The following is a 15,030-nucleotide window of genomic DNA, read 5'->3' on the forward strand; positions in this document are numbered from 1 at the left end:
AATTTGTAAGAAATAATTTAAGCATAACAAATAATATCAATATCGAATACTAAAATATTACAATCACTAAATTTAATCAACTACTAATTAGCAAATATAGGAGACATTTTTCAACATTTTGTTAGGACAATATCAAGATACTACAATTAATAGAAATACAACGGAACGACAAGCTTATTCAACCTTGTGAAACAAGCTACATCAATGACAAAATGAAATATGCAATTAGCAAAAGTAACATAGGTAAGTCTTCCTCTATGCATATGAAAATAACAATACATTCAACGAACATTGAAAAAGAAAAAAATTTGGGCTTCACTATTTTTTATTTCAACCAGTGAAAAATTAAAGCAAAGTATAGTGAAAAATATTTTTGAGTACTGTGAATTTTGAGAAATGTGAATATGAGTGTTGTTTGGGTGGGAAATAGGGATGGAGGTGGGGGCATAAGTCACATATATTATTTTCCGGAAAATGATTTCTCTTGGCCCATGAGGGAAGTCATTTTCCCTCAAATAGAGTAAAATGAGTCATCTTGAAAAATATTTTCTCAATATTTTACTACAACTAAACAAGAAAAAATAGGAAGACATTTTTCAGAAAATATTTTCCATCGTACCAAAAACACCCTTAGTTGAATTTAAACAATTAAGTCAACCATATTAATCTATCACATTTATTTAACCTAATATATTTTGAATTAATAAAATTTATTTGACTAGAACGATTTATATTATATCTTAACAACATGACGTAGACGTTCGGACATGAACTTGAAATCGTGATTTGGAAATTGGTTTGGGTGAAGATTTATTCGAACTTGAAATTTGTATTTGGAGAAAATAGCTCATACGCGTGGGAACTCATAACAAACACATGGCACAAAGGATCTGGAAATATATGCACATATTTAACAAGCAAAATAAAATATAAATGGACAGCTCATAGAGTTTCTGGTGGTTTCATAATTAATGGTATAGATTACCAACTAGTAGAATTAAGTCTGATCAGCTGACTTGTGAAGGTTGAAAATGAAGTATGACATTGGGTTGCTCTTCACAGTTTTGATGATTGGCATTGTTGCCCTTTATAGTTTCTTGAAGAATGCAAATGAATGGTTTTGTGTGAAGAAATTGGACAAAAGTCAATGCATTTTACCTCCAGGTGATCTAGGTTGGCCTTATATTGGGAATATGTTGTCCTTTATCAGAAGTTATAAATATGGTGACCCTGAATCCTTCATCTCTTCATTTACCACCAGGTCTCTCTATTCATTCCTTCTTTGTATTTAGTCATAGTATTGCTCGAGTAGTTCCTGTCTTTCAATTCTTGTTACTATTTGTTGTTTCTTGTAATTCGATTATACTATTATTTTATTGTAGTTGCTGTCTAAAATGCTTTGTTGCTTTCACTTCTATTTATTCTGTTTTGTGGACTGCTTTGGACCTGTTTTTTTTTTCTTGAGCTGAAAGTCTAAACAACCTCTCTATCTCTGCAAATGGGGTAAGGTCTGCACAGGCTCTACCCCCTCCAGACTTCAGTTTGTGGGTCTATACTTTGTATGTCGTTGTTTGTGTGAATATTCTTACAATTTGACTCGAAAATAGGTATGGCAATGGAGGGATGTACAAGGCGTTTATGTATGGGAAGCCAAGCATCATCATTACAACACCAGAAACATGCAGGCAGGTATTGATGGATGAAGAACATTTTGTGTTGAGCTTCCCAAAATCAGTGACAGATCTAACAGCAAAGAGAACATTTCACGGAGTTACAAGGCAGCAGCACAAGCTTCTGCGACAGATAACGACTGGTTCAATCATAGGTCCTGAGGCGTTATCAATCTATATTGACTATATCAAGGAGATTGTTGTTTCTGTATTTGATAAGTGTGCTAGAAGGGAGGAGCCTATTGAATTGCTAACTGAAATGAGGAAGTATGCATCTCATGTGATCATGACTATCATTATGGGTACAAAAATTGATCAGAAATGGTTTGATATGTTTGAAACAGAGTTCGCTGTTTTTGTTGATGGAATTTTTGCCCTGCCAGTAGATCTACCAGGATTCTCTTACCACAGGGCACTCAAAGTTAGTTTTGCTTCTTGGTTCATAATTTTCTATGATCAGTTTTGCTTTGTGGTTGCAGGCACGAGAGAATTTAGTATCTGTTGCTTATTGTACTTCGACTATTGTATCATTTGTTGTAGTTTTGTTCTGTTACTATCTATCTGTTGTTTTGTAACTATATATTGTTTCTTGTACTTCCATTACTTCCTTTTCTGGACTGTTTTGCTTGAGCCAAGGGTTTATCTGAAACAACCTCTCTACCTCTAAGGTAGGGATAAGGTTTACGCGCACTCTACCCTCCCCAGACCCTACTTTGTGGGACTACACCGGGTATGTTGTTGTCGTAAATACACTTCCAGAAGGTGCAAAATTTCAGTAACAGAACAGGAAAAATTGTTTAAATGACCGATGTTTCAGTTTTCGTATCTGGTTGCAGGCGCGGGAGAACTTAGTCAAAATATTTCAATTAGCAATAGATGAAAGGAGGGTCACCAATGCTAGCGATAAATCTGGAACAAAGAGGAGTATTTTGGATTTATTGCTGGAGAGCAAAGATGAGGAGGGAAGGAAATTCAGTGAGGAAAAGATAGCCAACATACTAATTCTCTATTCCTCTGGCGGCCAGATATCCACTGGCCCTACAGCTACGTGGGCGCTTCTCTACCTGCAAGAACATCCAGAATACTTGCAGAAAGCTAAGGTAAAAAATTAATGGACTACCAAGTCTTACTTTTTCTGTTGCTTTTTAACTTGATCATTGCCAATAAGTTTACTGCTTAAGTTTTCTGATAAGAGTTTAGTGTGGAAAAGTTTTTCACTGTTGCTTCAAATAGCTTGTTTTCTATTCATATTCACAGACTCATTTCATCAAATTTGACTAGAGAGGACATATATCTTACAGGAGGAACAAGAGGATATCGTAAAGAGAAGACCATCATCACAAACATCGCTAACCCTGAGTGAGATCAGACAAATGAAATATTTGTCCAAGGTAAGTTATAATCAACATTGGAGCACTGTGATAGCTATACCTCTAGATGTTTATTTATTGAACTCTTAAATTGTGTGCTTTTTGCTTTCTAGGTAATCGATGAAACACTACGCCTTGTTAATGCCTCATCACCAATTTTTAGAGAAGCTACAAGTGATGTTAAAATGAGCGGTTTGTAACCATTTCCGCCCGTTCTTTGCAATTTTCTAACCATTGTCCTCTTCCCATAACCGAATGAAAGCTGATATCTTTTGGAACTTTCTTTGATGCCATAGACTACACTATACCTCAAGGGTGGAAGGTTTTGGTTTGGACAAGGAATTTACATATGGATCCTCATAATTATCCGAACCCTAAGGAATTCAATCCTTCAAGATGGGATGTAAGTCGCAGCAATTCAATACATATCTTAAGAGAAGACATTTACATTTAAGTGACTACAGGCAGGATGAATTCTTACACGACAGGTTTATCTTCATTTTGTAGGATCATGAAACCAAGCCTGGGCAGTATCTTCCCTTTGGAGCCGGACGTAGGTTTTGTCCTGGTGCAGACTTGGCCAGGCTTGAAATTTCAGTTCTCCTCCATTATTTTCTTCTCAACTATAGGTAAATATGCTGTTACGCGTAATTGTATTCTTCAAACATATGTGTATACTAATGCAGATAATATTGCTATTTTTACTTTATAATGACGATTAATGATAGTATGAAAAAGAGCTGTAGCTTGTCAAGTACTCATGCATGTTTAATCATTTGAAACCGAGATCAACAACTTGATTGTGATATGATAAATGGAACTTAGTGAGAGTTTTGACGTGCAGGCTTGAGCGGCTTAGCAAGAGCAAGGTGCAATATTTTCCAACGATTAGGCATACTGACAATTGCCTTGCAAGAATTAGGAAGCTGTCTGCAGAGAATGTGTGAAGATTACTGATTCTTGGCATTTCAGCTGATGCCTTGCTTGAGCAGCTTGAAGGTCGCTATGGATCAATCACATACATAATTGAATAAATAATTGGTAAAAGACTCAAATATACCACTGAACTATTAGAAATGACTCATTTATGTCATTCGTTAAAAGTTGGACTCATTCATGCCGAGCCGTTACAAAACTGGTTCATCCATGTCATTACTTTTTAACAACCGGTTTTTAAAAACAGTCTTACCACGTGGCAGCTTATTAGAGGGCCATGTCATTTTTTATTTTCTTTTTTATTTTTATTTTTTAAAAATTAATTTTCTTTTAAATTTTTTTTTGATCCATTAAAAAGAATCCACCCAATTTTTTGATCCATTAAAAATTAATTTGATCCATGCTTTTAAAATTTGATTAATTTTTCATGATCAAACAAATATTTAAAGAATTTTATTTTTTTTTTAAATCTACTACTAAAATTTATAACCAAATGCTATTCTAATTAAGCATATAGTATGTCTTAGCATACATAAAATATTTTGTCAGCCGAATGTAATATTTTGTCAGCCGAATGTAAGTAACTTTTTAGTTTTTTATTTTTTTATTAAGCATAGAGGGCGGCTCAAGCAAATTTATGGCCTAAGGCAAAAATCAAACGGAGGCATTGCATTTTATTTTTTTATATAAATTTTTTTTTTCTATAAATAGTATTTAATATATTTCTTAAAATTTGTAATTTATTATTAAAAAACAAAAATAGGCCCCTCAAATTTTGGGGTCTTAGGCGGCCGTCTTTTCTCCTAAAGGGTTGAGCCGCCTCTGATCAGCATTCAATATTTGTTATGCATCATCATTTATCATTGCAAAAATAAGAAGGCGATAACATGCCGACATATATAGTATACGCAGAGTTGGCAAAATGAGAAGCTAACTATTAATAATATAATAATAATTTTTGATGTTTATATATTCCTTCAGTTTCAACTGAAAAATGACAAAAGCTTTAGTTAACGTGAATCTTTTAAAAAAAATAAACAAATAATGTGATAAAAAGCGTGGAGTGTATACTCTCTCCGTTTCCTTTTAGTTACTCGTCCGTCACTTAAAATAGCTATTTTATTATAATATATTTATTAAATGATGTTTACTATTGTATTTAAAATTAATTTGAAGAAAAAAATAATTAATATTAAAGGTAAAATATGAAAATAATCTTAATATGTCAAAAATGACAAAAAAATGAATCGAACAAGAATGTTTTAAGAATATATTCATGAAAAATTAATCAAATTTGAAAAGTATAGATCAAATTAATTTTCAATGGATTAAAAAGTTGCGTGAACTTTTTTAATGGATAAAAAAAAATTAAATTTTTTTTTTTAAATGACGTGACCCTCTAATAAGTTGTCACTTGGCAAGGCTGTTTTTAAAAGTCATCTGTTAAAAAGTAATGGCATGGATGGGTTATTTTTGTAACGGTAATGGCATGAATGAGCCCAACTTTTAACGGATGACATAAATGAGCAATTTCTGATAGCTCAGTGGCATATTTGAGCCTTTTCCCTAAATGATTTAACCATTTTGGTGAGTCTTTTATTTATATATGAACGTATGAAGCAACGATGCGATTTCCCCCACGAATTATCTTGAATGCTTCACATATATTTTCACAAAAAAATACAACTATGTAACAGGGTGGAAATTGTCTTGAAAGAATTGGAAGGGCAGCCTGCGAACTAAAGTTCCCGCTATGTGCGGAGTACGCAGAAGAGCCAGACCGCAAGGGTCTATTATATGCCGCCTTACCTTGCATTTTGCAAGACACTGTTTCCACGGCTTAAACCAATGACCTCCACGTCACATGACAACAACTTTACCTATTACTCCGGCTCCCTTTATCTTAAAAGAATTGAAAGATGAAAATTGAGAGGGAAAAAAATGATCTTATTAACAAAAAGCTGAACAATAAAAACTGCATTCAAAGATAGTATTAGACAAATGGATGATATTTTGATGCTTTCAGAACTTTATTAACTGACTTGGAATTTCTACAACAATATAAACCCCTTAAGCACATGACCGTTAGTCCAAGTTGAATCAAGAAGCATCTTCATGAGTTAATGACTATCTTCTTCACAGAATTTTGTGTACTCTTTGGATCCCATTAAAGATTCTAATTCTGATGGACTGCTTGGCTTCACTTTAATCATCCATCCATCTTCATATGGACTTGAATTTACCTTGATAATACAAAAATGACATCTCAACCAGCTAGAAAATGAAATCAAAGAAAACAAAGTCGTAGCAATTGAACAATTACCAGGCCGGGCGTTTCTGAAAGCTTTGTGTTGACCTCAACAATCTCACCGGAGATGGGAGAATTAATGTCACTGGTGGCTTTGACACTTTCAACAGCTCCAAAGCCACTTCCTTGGGAAACAGAACCACCAGTTTCTGGCAAATCCACAAACACTACTTCTCCAAGATGGTCCTGTAGTAAACATTCAAATGGTCCAAAATAAACATCTACTCCTTCATTAATCAACATTCACTTGACTCAAAACTATTTCGTATGCACATTATTTAGTAATTTGTTTCTGGTATATGATCCGACTTGCATCTATGTTTAAGTGCATCACAAATAGAAATATGTACTTTCACAATATAACTCTAGAAACTCATGCCTGCATAAACAGGACTAGTGGCCGAGTCGAGATTTTCACTAAGGGGTTTTAAAATATGAAGTTGAAAGGAGTTCAACATGCATAAAAAAAAGATAGTCTTAACCATGTATAAATAGTACAACTTTTCGGGGTTCAGACGAACCCCTTTGGCCCTACCTAGCTCCACTGCTGAACAAGACTAAAGCCAATGATATCATATAGACAGTATTTCATTGAACAAGACTAAAGTAATTACAAATAGTATTTTTGTTACGCATCAATAGGATTAGTAAGGTAAGATGTGTACTTATTCTTTTGAGCTCCGCAACTTCAAAAGGTAAGATATGTAACCTGTTACAACAGTTTAAAATATACAATCGGCTTATATAACTTTAAAGACGAGTAACCTGAGCATGATCAGTGATGCCAACTGTGGCCACTCCACCTTCATGTTTCACCCATTCATGTGAAGATGCATACTTGAGCCCATCAATTACTGCAAAGCCAACATATTAGATAAAGGTTAAAAAAACAAAACCATAATATAGTAATACTCTCTGCAAGTGAGAAAAGTGCATTAATGACTACCTGTTGAAAAGCATCTAGAGATAGAAAAGGAAGGGGCAAGTAGATTGTTGGTTGTGGAGATTCTTAGTGCATTGGCTGTTGAGGAAGCCCACATTCTCAGTGCCATATTTTTTCTATCTTCACAAATTAAGAAATGAAGGAATATTGTACTTTGCTTTATGTAGTAGTGGTTTTTATTATCTTGGATGAACGGTGGAAAATAGAAGCCTCATCCTATGAGCCTCATCAACTCTGTGACCAAGTGCTTGTATCACCTGTTGGTAAAATAATTGGAAACCCTTGCTGTAAAATCTACTCTAATAGATATCTATTTTTACTTCTTCAAATTAGATTATCAACCTATAATTTATCACTTTCCTAATTTATTTTTATTATTCATTATAAAATTATTTTTTTAAAATATTAAATTTATTATATTCAAAAGATAATATAGTAAAATGTCATTTTATTTATTGTTTTGCAAAGAATCATATAAGGAGACGAAGGACCCTTTAACCCACCGATGTGGGACTCCAACACCCCCCGCACGCCCAGGGATGGATATCTGGAGCGTGGACAATATAAGATGGGGGCCCAACATCGGAAACAATGAACTGGGTGGGCCTGACTCTGATACCATGATAAAGAAATGGACCTTGAGCCTAACTCAACCTCAAAAGCTAGCTCGTGAGGGGAGGATTTCCAAGACCATATAAAGAAACCAAGGACCCTTTAATCCACCGATGTGGGACTCCAACACAATGAGTGGTGCTCGTAATATTGTTCCTTAAAAAAGTGCTCAATATAAGTAGGCACCCTTACAAACTTACCCCCCAAACTAATGAATTCATACCCAGTATTGTTGGTATAAATTAGTTCTTTTATATAATCATGATTAAATATATTACTTTTTTAAAAAAAAGTCACTTGATATTGTATTCGATTTGGAACATAATTGATCTGGATCACTAATTAATCAGTTACTCTTTAATTCTGAATTATAATTATAGTTTTATTACCCTTTCTCAACAAATGCTACTGTTTTGAAAGCAATTTTAATACGACAGAGATCCAATCATTGTAGTCGATCACTTCCTAAGGTTACACAATCACTTTTAAACATATGTACTCGTGACTAATAGCTAAGTTTGAAGTTTGGACAAACTAATTGCCCAACAAAAAGAGGAAAAGAAGAAGAAAAACTTTAAAGAAGAGTATTCTAATCATCAACCAAATATTATTCATCTATGATTTTTAAACGTGTTGCATGGGCGTCAATAGCACCACCATAATGCATTAAGATATGCCTCCTAAATAAACAGGTAAACCAACTCAAGAGAATAAAGAACTATTAAAAAGTTTTACTGATGATGGAATAAGTTTGAGTCAATTGGAATTTGAAGGATCATAATCCTAAAAACAAACCAACAATAAAGCCCTAATAATGGAAACTATCGGTGTTAAGTCGGTCGGGTCGGGTCAACCCGAAATGGGCTAGTGAAATTTAACTGGGTTGTGGGTCAATCTGGATCTGGGCCTGGTTAAATGGGTCGGGCCGGTTTTGGGCCCAATAGTAAAAATTTTAAAAACAACCCTGAACCGGGCCACTTAATCCAACCCGGTCCAACCCACCTAAACCCAGTCAAAACCAATCAAAAACCAAAAAAAAGTTTTTTCTCCAATTTACACTATATATACCCACCTATATATATATTTGAAATACGTTAAACAATATATATACACTATATATATAGTATATACTACATTAGAATTTAAAAAATATATACACATAATACATATATACAATTACACATGTAAACGTGTATACGACTACACGTTAGTTAAATATATATACTACGATAAATAAAACATATACTACAACATATATATACTACAATATATATACATATAGTTATATACTAATTTATAAAACATATACACATGTATACGTTAAATATATACGTCTATAGAAGATATACACACATATATACATACCATTCAATATATACGTACTACTTTAAATAAAATATACTACAATGTATATACTACAATATATACACATACTAAATATATAGTTGCCATCTATGAATTTCAGCACTGGGGCACTGGCGGTGGAAGGAGCTGGAACACTGGCTGAATAATGAACTGGAGCTGACGACTTGGGACGAAACTGTGAACGGTTTCCTCCCTCTGATCTGGGTTGAGCAAAACTAAAACTGCCTGACCTTACTCTCTTGTTCTGCCTTTCTCTAGTCCTAACCTTCTACTCCTCTATTTGCTGAGCATGGGTCATGAGCCTGGCTAAAGTCATATCACTGTTCAGCATCGCAGACCTACACTCATTTACCACGCTATCATTCACCCCTGACATGAACTTGCTCATCTTAGCCCTGCTGTATACAACCACATGAGGGGAATATCTGGATAGCTGAGTAAATTCGAGAGAATACTCTTTAAACATCATATTTTCCCTCCTGAGGTTGATGAACTCAAGAACTTTTGCTTCCCCCAGCTCCTGGGGAAATAACCTATCTAAGAAAGCCGTGACAAATTTCTCCCACTCTATAGGACCTGCATTCTCTAACCTCTCAGACTTTTATTGTTTATACCAAGTATGAGAAATATTCTGTAACTGGTATGCGGCTAACTCGGCACTCTGATGAGAAGTAACTCCCATGATGTCTATGACCTTCTGGACTTGGTCAACGAATTCCTGAGGGTCTTCATAAGACTTAGACCCGAAGAAAGATGGAGGGTTCATTCGGGTGAAGTCCCGAATCCTAGCTGCGGCTGAGTTGACCACTGGATTTGGCCGGAATAACTGGTGGCCGTTCATTTTGGGCAGCCACAGACTGAGCAAATATGGTAAATGCAGCCCTAAAATCCGCATGAGAAACATGTTCACCCAAAGGATCTTTGGGATGACGAGCGGGCTAGTTTCTTCTCTTTGGAGGCATATTTTGAAATAAAAGAAGAATGGATTAGACTGAGAGTTTAACATGAGATTATGCTCACTAGAACGATATGAATACTAAAAGAAGAGAAACTGTTCCTAAAACATCTTATAGCCTCCTGCACATAAATGTGGCGCGCAACACACCCATGCACAAGACTCTACTAGATACGGCTTTCAGACTTCCTAGGACTATTGAACCTTAGGCTCGGATTCCAAGTTTGTAACTCCCCAATTTTTTGAATCGAAATGGTACACGGTGCTTATGACCCTGAGGGACCACAAGCTAACCCATGACTGATATTTGTACCTGTACACTACATAGTATACATGTAAAAATGTGAAAAACATAAACAATAGGCCATAAGGTTCAACCGGATAAAATATCTGACAAATAGTAACATCCATGTGGGGTAGCGAATACCCAAAACAACTGAAAACTGAATCAAGTCTGAACTAAATCTGAAAGCCTCTAAATACTGTCTGAATAAGGAGTTGAAGGAACATATCTCCAACTAACTTCATCTAGCAAAATTGAACTGAAATAACGAATGAAATAAAATAATATCATCTTTAAATGAATGAGGACTCACTGAAACTTTGCGTACTGGAATGCTACTGCTACTGCTGATCTGGAACTCGCTTCTCTGAACCTATGGTGTAACATAAGAGAAATCACCATAGTGCAAATGTGTCAGTACAACTGGGAGTACTGATTATACAAGTGAGGTAGGCTAAATGCAAAAGGGTTTATATGCATGAACAATACTAACTGATTGATATGAACGTAAGAGTGCAAACATGCATACATAGTAACTGGAATCGTAAATACGTGATAGTTAGATTTGTACGCTAATACATGATTTACTGGTAACTAACATAACTGATACTGTAGTTATGATGACATAGGAGACTGTGCCTGACAGTCCTGAATCTGATAGAACTATCTGAGTTCCGTACCATAACTGAATTTGATTGTATCTGACAGTCCTGGTATACTGATAACTGAGTTTTTTTACTGAGATTGAGTCTGAAACTGTGAGAGGTAGTTGTTTAACCGACATGCCCCATGTATGTTATAATAACTGCGCTGGGGTCTAATCTCTGCCCTGACTGGAAGGGTGTCAATACCGCGCCACTGGTAAAGACAAACTATGGGTGACCCTCATCTGACAGTGTCCCCGAAAGAGAATAGTGGGGGCCTCATCTGACAGTGCTAATCCACCTCATCAACCCTCATATGACAGTGTTGATGTCTCAACCTATGCTGGCTACATATTTTCTAGAATGCAAGGATGATTGCTAAGAATCACACCCTCATCTGACAGTGTATGTTCCCATCCTTGGGTTCACTCGGTGCTAACTTCACTCTCATTTGAAGAGACTGAACATGATTAACTGACTAGACATGGACTGAGTTTACTGAATTCCATTGACTGACGGAATACTACTGATATCTAATAACTGACTGAGATTATGAGGTTTTCTGAGTCACATGACTGACTGATTTCTACTGAATCATGGTTTGATTTCGGGTTTCGTGAAATATGACATGGCTCTAGGAACACAATTATATTTTTTGGGTACAAGTACCACTTGGACTCGATGGAAGGAAACTAAACCACATGACTGACTTGATCATAAGAGTAGAGTCCACAATTTACAATATCATAAGTAGGGGATTTCACACTAAGCATAGTTCTCAACATCTTCTATATGGAAGGGAAATTCATACAACATGTATATACTTGCATAGCTTCAATATCATGCTCAATCCATATCACAACAACAACGTATATCAATAACATGGAATTCATGTGGAATCATAAAGCATAGAGCATGGACTTATCAATTAAGCACTATTAAATCATGAGACATGAATCTTATCACCTTAAGCATTTTATCAAACACTTTCCATGCATTCTTTTAGCTTAGGTGTTTTTCATGAATTTGACCATGTTAAACCACATAAAGTTCATGGATTTCAACTAACGAACACAAATACTTCATGAAAACACCTTTAGATATCATCTTGGAACTTAAACAACAATCATCAACATGTACATGCTTATATCACAACAAGACAATCACAAAATAATATTTAAAACATGGTTCTTGAGCTCTATGAACGAAATGGATCCATAGATGAACACTATGCACACCTTAGATTAAGAATTCGTGGAATTTACGATGGAATTTTCTTGAAACTTGAAACCCCCAATTGAACCCTAGACTTGTTCTTGATGGTTTTTGAGAGACTTTCAACAAAACTAGTATATTTTGGTGTTTTAGAGTCTAAATCCCGTGTTATGAAGCTTATATATGGGTGGAAAAGGAACAAAATGCCCATGAGAACACGGAGGTGGAATACTGAAAAACTAGGAACCCACCGGAGTTGCCAGGCGGCGCCTCCCCTAGAGCGGTGCTCTAGCTGGGGCGACGCGGGCCTATCACCCGGAGCTACTATTTTGGAAACCCAAACACGCCCTTACGCTATCCGAAAAATTCCGAAACTTACCCGAGATGTACTACAACCTTGCCCCATCGCAACACAACTTGAAAATCCAAAACGAAGGTCGGGAAGATCGTCAAATAAATCTCCGAAGTTTGGAGGTCCAAAATGAGACTAAGGTCCAAAATGAGACTAAGTGTTCAACACTTATCAAAATTTTCTAAGTCTTGAGGCTTTTAAAGAAAAATGAGCTAAATTTCGGACTTAGGATTGTACGAGGTATTACAACATGTATACATTAAATATATATGTTTATAGAAGATATACACATATATACGTACTACTTTAAATAAAATATACTACAATATATACACGCACTAAATATATAGTTATATACTTATTTATAAAACATATACAAATGTATACGTTAAATATATAAGTCTATAACAGATATACACACATATATACGTACTATTCAATATATAAGTACTACTTTAAATAAAATATACTACAATATATACACACACTAAATATATAGTTATGTACTAATTTATAAAACATATACACATGTATACATTAAATATATACGTCTATAAAAGATATACACCCATATATATGTACCATTCAGCATATACATACTACTTTAAATAAAACATACTACAATATATATACTACTAACTATACACACACTATATATATAGTTATGTACTAATTTATAAAATATATACACATGTATATGTTAAATATATACGTCTATATAAGATATACACACATATATACGTACCATTCAATACATACATACTACTTTAAATAAAATATACTACAATAAATATACTACAATATATACACACACTAAATATATAGTTATATACTAATTTATAAAATATATACGCATGTATACGTTAAATATATACGTCTATAGAAGATACACACACATATATACGTACCATTCAATATATACATACTACTTTAAATAAAATATACTACAATATATATACTATATATATACACATACACTATATATAGTTATATACTAATTTATAAAATATATACATATGTATACGTTAAATATATACGTCTATAGAAGATATATACACATATATACGTACCATTCAATAAATACATACTAGTTTAAATAAAATCTACTGCAATGTATACACACACTAAATATATAGATATATACTAATTTATAAAACATACACACATGTGTACGTTAAATATATACGTCTATAGAAGATATACACACATATATACGTACCATTCAATATATACATACTACTTTAAATAAAATATACTGCAATATATACACACACTAAATATATAGCTATATACTAATTTATAAAATATATGCACATGTATACGTTAAATATATACGTCTATAGAAGATATACACACATATATACGTACCATTCAATATATACATACTACTTTAAATAAAATATACAATATATACACACACTAAATATATAGTTATATACTAATTTATAAAACATATACACATGTATACATTAAATATATACTTCTATAGAAGATATACACACATATATACGTTTCATTCAATATATACATACTACTTTAAATAAAATATACTACAACATATATACTACACTATATACACACACTAAATATATAGTTATATACTAATTTATAAAACATATACACATGTATACGTTAAATATATACGTCTATAGAAGCTATACACACACATATATATATATATACGTACTATTCAATATATACATACTTTAAATAAAATTTTCTACAATATATACACACACTATATATATAGTTATATACTAATTTATAAAACATATACATATGTATACGTTAAATATATACGTCTATAGAAGATATACATACATATATACGTACCATTCAATATATACGTACTACATTAAATAAAATATACTACAATATATACACACACTCTATATATATATATAGTTATATACTAATTTATAAAATATATGCACATGTATACGTTAAATATATAGTACTTTAGAAAATATATCCATATATATATATACATACCATTCAATATATATATGCTACTTTAAAATATATGTACTTCTTTAAATAAAACATATGTTAATTAATATAATAAATTAATAATACTTTATAGTAAATTAGTATATATTAAAACTAAGTATTTAATTTAAACTAAAAATTCAATTTAAATCATTAAATGAAATAAATTACAAAGTAAGGATTAAGGAGTGAATGAATGTTGAATTTTATTGATTATAAACTGATCCAAAATTTATAATTTACATGAATGAAAAATCTTCAAATTTTGCATCATTTTTTTCAACTCATGCATGTTAATATTAACAGGAGCTTGCATAGGATAGTTAAAGTCAACGGGGGCAAAAACATGCATTGGATTTGATTCTGCTAAGTTCTTCTGTGAAGTCAT

The 15,030-nt window shown here is 33.3% G+C and overlaps 2 protein-coding genes across 2 annotated transcripts; one reads left to right on the plus strand and one right to left on the minus strand.

The window, feature by feature from the left end:
* The first annotated feature begins 782 nt into the window (after window positions 1-782).
* Window positions 783-4,255, plus strand: LOC107874876 (ent-kaurenoic acid oxidase 2-like). The gene is made up of 8 exons (XM_016721583.2): window positions 783-1,261; window positions 1,608-2,091; window positions 2,507-2,770; window positions 2,972-3,061; window positions 3,154-3,232; window positions 3,337-3,443; window positions 3,548-3,669; window positions 3,885-4,255. Exons 1-8 carry the CDS (start codon window positions 1,032-1,034, stop codon window positions 3,985-3,987), a joined length of 1,479 nt encoding a protein of 492 aa, XP_016577069.2. The 5' UTR covers window positions 783-1,031; the 3' UTR covers window positions 3,988-4,255.
* Window positions 4,256-5,902: 1,647 nt separating this feature from the next.
* LOC107872895 (glycine cleavage system H protein, mitochondrial) lies at window positions 5,903-7,553 on the minus strand. Its single transcript, XM_016719551.2, has 4 exons — window positions 7,231-7,553; window positions 7,050-7,138; window positions 6,300-6,470; window positions 5,903-6,219 (listed from the first exon to the last, which is right to left on the minus strand). Exons 1-4 carry the CDS (start codon window positions 7,334-7,336, stop codon window positions 6,097-6,099), a joined length of 489 nt encoding a protein of 162 aa, XP_016575037.1. The 5' UTR covers window positions 7,337-7,553; the 3' UTR covers window positions 5,903-6,096.
* Window positions 7,554-15,030: the final 7,477 nt, after the last annotated feature.

Source organism: Capsicum annuum, chromosome 6, assembly GCF_002878395.1.
Source record: "Capsicum annuum cultivar UCD-10X-F1 chromosome 6, UCD10Xv1.1, whole genome shotgun sequence".
In the NCBI taxonomy this organism is placed as follows: Eukaryota; Viridiplantae; Streptophyta; class Magnoliopsida; order Solanales; family Solanaceae; genus Capsicum; species Capsicum annuum.